The following is a 5,447-nucleotide window of genomic DNA, read 5'->3' on the forward strand; positions in this document are numbered from 1 at the left end:
TCAGGATTGCTGTTTTCTCTGTTTGGCTTAGTTTTTCAGATCTTTGCTGTGGAAGGATGGCGTGGTGCTTCTGCCTAGAGCACCGTGTTGCCTGGAAGTCCTATTTGAATGTTTTTGAAGGTTTCAGGATTTTAATAACATGCAAAATTTAATGTATATAATGGAAGAAAAGAAAGCCATGATTTTTTGAAGAGCCTTTGTCCAATGGCTAATATTTTGTTAACTGTTGATAAACAACTCTAGAACTTTAAATCTTTTAAAGTATTGCAGACCTTCATAATTGTCTGAATTCTGTAAATTTCTCTAAACAGAACATTTACATGTCAATCCATGAAGCCTAGAAGGATGCTTTTAAATTTTCGAAGTTTTTGTAAAAGTGAGCTTTTATGAAATTAAGTAAATGTTCTCTTATAATCACAAATTTTTGAAGTAGAGATGACCTGCTTTTTTCTTTTATAGATACGGAAACAGAGGCCCAGGAAAGGTTAAGTGACTTGCCCCAGGTCATACAATTAGTGGCCGGCTCAGGCCTAGATCTTGGTCTTCAAACTTCAAGACCATTCTTCACTCTTCTATCCCCTGCTGCCTTTTTTGAAGATTTCTAGACAAAAACATATATAGTTCATGCTCTAGCAGGCATACCTAAACAGATGTGTCTCATGTTTTAAACAGATGTTTCCTAAAACACTGAATGAATTCTATTTTGGGGAGTCAAATCAAACTGCAAATTTTAGGCATGCTTTCTATTTTGTAGGAAGTCTGAATTGAAGCTCTTCTCTTTCACGCTTTCTCCTGTAAAATAATTGCAAATTTATCTGTTTCATAAACTGTATTGTAGTGGGGAGCAAGGCACATCTATATAGTATGAAGATCAAATATGTTAAGATCCTCTTTTCAAATGTGAGATAGGGTCAATAGAGAGTAATTTCCAAAACTCTACGTAAGAGCTTTGCCAAAAGAAGAGCAAGGAGACATCTTAGGCTTTTCATGCCTTTGGACAGCATATAATTTATTCTTGTGCTGCCCCAGAGGGTTCACTTTGACAAGATAGAGATCAGGAAAAACAGATAACATGATGCAGAGACAGATTTCAGCTCTCAAATGAGATGAAGTTTTCTGCTTTTTGTTTTGTCTTCTCACAGTGATGTATATTTTAGCTTCTAAAATGGATGCTAGACATTATAGCAGATATTGCAGATATATAAAAAGAACCATCACCTGATTTTTAAATCTATAATTCATCACTCGATGCTAAATATCTTAATGATTTTTCTATTCTAGAAAATATTGTTAACTAGAAACCAGGAGATATACGCTTTCCAAAGGCTGATCTCATATAATAATGTTTGTAAGATATGTTGTCATTCATATCTTATGTGTGTCATGAATTAATTATTGGAGAAGAAGGTTGACTTGTACAATTAATTGAATATTATGGTTATCTTCACCCATTCAAAGGTTTCCATTTAATAACAAATATTAAAGAAACACAATCTAAAACTCAAGAGTTATTTACATGTTTATTGAGGTTTTGAAAAGAACTTTTAATATATTTGCAGCATATAGGATTTCTGTGGAAGAAAAGAGATTTGTAAAAGTAAAGTTTTTTTACATGGAAATAATAGTAAGTCATGTCTACCCATATATATTTTGTTAGTGTATTATGTACATGTATTGTGTTCTTTTTTTTTTTTTTTTTTAGTACATTTAAAAATTAATATTGATTACATTTGTTTTAGGCGGCCTCCAAGCTGGAAAACTTAGGAAATACATTGGAGGCCATGGAACCACAGAATGCTCAACTTTTTTACAAGATCACAATAGCCTTCAGCAGAACTGTAAGAGTGCCTTCTATGTACCAGAGCTGTGTTATCTGTAGTAGGGGATATAGAATAAGTCAAAAAGGTCAAGGCAGCAAAGACCATTTGACCTAGAGTGAAAATACAACATGTGCAAAAATAAGTGATATATTCTTACAAAAGGTAATTCAGAGGAGAGATGGTTTCCAACTATAAGAGGCTGACATGGAGGCTTCATGGAGGAAATGGCACTTGTTGAGCCTTAAAAGATAAGGAAGTGCATTCAGGCAAAGAAAATAGGAAGTGGTTTACTTCAGTCAGAACACAGAATGTATGACTAGAGTTGTTGGTGTTTTTTTGTTGTTGTTTTGTTTTTAAACTGTTCAGAAAAATAAATTGAAGGTGGCTGATAGACTATTTTGATGGGAGACATAATTGGTATTTTATTTTTATATGATAGGGAAGAAGTGTTTTTATTATAAGTCAATGTTGTATTATAACCCAATACAAGAAAGGCTATCAGAAATGGAATAGAAAAATACAGTAGAAACTCAAAATCAATAAAGGGAGTAAAAGGATTGAAAAGTTACTTAATTAAACTAGCAAAAATTAAGGACAAAGTATATGTAACTTTTAATTAGAAGTTACTTAAACTAGCAAAATATAAGTAAAAAGTAAAATAACTAGCAAACATGAAATTGAAAGAAAAAAATCAAGACTATTACTTGTTAAGAGGGGAGAAGGAAGTGACATGCTGTGGGATCCTAGACCAGGGCTGACGGGGTAGAATGGAGACGACCTTGGAGCAGCACTTGGAGGACACAATGAAGAATCCGTCCATTGTTGGAGTCTTGTGTACAGATTCACAGGAACTTAATCTGGGCTGCCATGGGACCTTGTCAGATGAGCATGCTGGGATGATACCTGTTCTAGCCCAGCAATCAGCTAAGTTAACCTCTGACCCCACTGATACTCCCGTAGTGTGTCTAGAATCAGATAATGGGACCGTTACGATCGAGAAACACAATGGCATCACAGTGGCAGTGCACAAAATGGTCTCTTGACATCCCCTGTCAGTTATCCAGCCTATCATAGGGACTTGAGCCTATCATGTTTATTATCTTACAGAACTACTAAATTTCCGGTAGTTAGGCCATTCATTTAATGTGCATTGGGCATTTTTCTATTTATTTTAGAGTAAGCCGCTTTTTGGCACTAAATGGATTAACCTATCAGAATATTGGTAAGAAAGGATCATGTTTTGAAGCAGCATGTCCAGGTTACTTTGTATATAGAATTTTGTTGTATTCAGTAAATGTGGCTGGACAAAAAAAAAGAATATTTCCTGTTAAATGACACGAATAAACTGAAAATTCTTATTTAAAAATAAAGATTGACAGATTATGTGATATTTAGAAAAAAAAAATCCCTGCAATTAAAAATATTTTGAGATAAGGAGAATATTTACTTTTTTATTTATCTTATTGCCAGACACATAATTTTGATTAGTTTTTAAAATAAGTTTACAAAAATTCAAATATATAAATAAGTATTTTACTTCTAAAAGTTGTCATATTCAAAAGTTACATAATTCTAACAACTTCCTAGTTTTTAATTCAATAAAATATATTTTCTTGTGTAATGTGTAAAACAATCCTGAGGCAGTTTGAAAAAGGAGTTCTAAAAAAAACATACAGCAGTGTTATTAGAAAAACCAAACCCATTGCTGTCAAGTTGATTCTGACTCATAGTGACCCTGTAGGATAGAGTAGAGCTGCCCCGTAGAGTTTCCAGTGAGCGGTTGGTGGATTTGAACTGCCGAACTTTGGGTTAGCAACCAAGCTCTTAACCCACTGTGCTGCCAGGGCTCCAGTATTATTAGAAGAAGTATACTTTTCAAGAGAGCTATTTTGTAAAAGCACTACTAAGAATATTTAAGTTCCAATAGCATATAAACTGTCTTGATGTAATAATTTTCTTTTTCTTTGCTCTACCTCTGTGAAGTACAAATAAAATATATATTTAGGAAAAAAAATCCTTTAGTATGAGTAGAAGTGTTTGTCATTAATCTTATTTAATTTTTTTTTCAGTGTGGACGGAATCAACTCATTCTTCAGAAGATTCAAACATTATTAGAAAAAGCTTTTAGTTTAACCCCTCATCTTTCAGAATTTGCTACGGAACTTGGATACCAAATGATTTTACAAGGCAAAGTTAAAGAGGCATTAACATGGTATAAGACTGCAATGACACTTGATGAGACTAGCGTTTCTGCACTAATTGGTATGGCAAATATTTCAATAAATATATTTTCTAATATAGATGCAAGTAGTAATTGCTTTCAATATATGTCAGTGAAGAAAAAATGTAATTTGTGGTTTTCTAGTGAATTTCAGGTAAAATAGGCTTTTAACTCTAAGGACATATTACATTAGTCATAAATAAATGCTTTGAATAAATTGTTCTCTACTATCCACAACAAAAAAAGTTATAATTTTTAAAAATAAAATTTTTGCTTCTTAAAATTTCAAGAAAATATATTTTTATGAGATAATGTCTATAAATTATATTTAGTATATAATATTATATGGGTCCAAGGCTACCCATTTTACTTTCTTTCACCTTTTTCTTCTTTTTTTTTTAAATCTAAAGTTTTAATTTGTAGTGATGGGTAAAAACCTTTTTTTATGAATGTTGTTTGTGTTAGCTTGAAATGTACATGCCTGAATTAATGAGGACTTTGACTATTCCTGTCCTGTTTGGTTTTAGGATTTATCCAGTGTCAGTTAATGGAAGGGCAATTACAGGATGCAGATCAGCAGTTAGAATTCCTTAGTGAAATTCAGCAGTCCATTGGAAAATCTGCGGTACAGTATTTAAACAGGATGGAAAATTCCCAGCTACTATTTATAAAATATGAAAATTTAAATTGGTCTTACTATTTAATAATGGCTTTAAAGGACTAGTACACATTAATTTTAATATTAAGTTACACTTATTACTTTACCTTCATGCAAAATTAGATTTTAAATATTCTGCTAAATAATTCTAAGTTTATACTTAAGTTTGAAAAAATAATTATACATAAATGGCACTTCATATACATTTGCTATCTAAATAGAAAAAAAATAGCTTTAAAATTGAATGGATAATTTATGAAAACTACTTATTTTCCAGGAATTAACCTATTTACATGCAGTTCTAGCAATGAAGAAAAATAAGCGAGAAGAAGAAGTTACTAGTTTGTTAAATGATGTCCTGGACACTCATTTTTCGTACTTGGAAGATTTACCACTTGGAATAGAGTATTTTGAGAAGTTAAATCCTGATTTCCTACTAGAAATTATTACAGAATATCTGAATTTCTGTCCAGTGCAGGTAATTCTGGGACTTGTTTTCAGGAATGCATTTACGTGATGTTTTACAAGTGATACTAATAAATTTTCTTTCACATGTTAGCCTGTATAGGCATCTTAAATAGTAGTAGTTGTACCTATTTTAGTTGAAATAGTTTTTAATCAGAATATTTATAGTGGTGACTGCTCTCAACTAATAAATATATTGGGTTACAAATCTTTGTAATTCGTAAAAGTTTAAAATCTTCTGTTTAGAAGAACCATTAGAAGTCATCTAATTGCTACACACACA

General features: G+C 31.9%; 1 protein-coding gene across 1 annotated transcript in view; it reads left to right on the forward strand.

Annotated features, from left to right (window-relative positions):
- TTC21B (tetratricopeptide repeat domain 21B) overlaps positions 1–5,447 on the forward strand; it is a 72,449-nt gene that overhangs the window by 13,974 nt on the left and 53,028 nt on the right. Inside the window, 4 exon segments of the mRNA XM_023730497.1 lie at positions 1,740–1,838; positions 3,890–4,082; positions 4,569–4,666; positions 4,977–5,177. Coding sequence (XP_023586265.1) covers positions 1,740–1,838; positions 3,890–4,082; positions 4,569–4,666; positions 4,977–5,177 — 591 coding nt within the window.

Source organism: Trichechus manatus, unplaced genomic scaffold (assembly GCF_000243295.1).
Source record: "Trichechus manatus latirostris isolate Lorelei unplaced genomic scaffold, TriManLat1.0 scaffold00037, whole genome shotgun sequence".
NCBI lineage: Eukaryota > Metazoa > Chordata > Mammalia > Sirenia > Trichechidae > Trichechus > Trichechus manatus.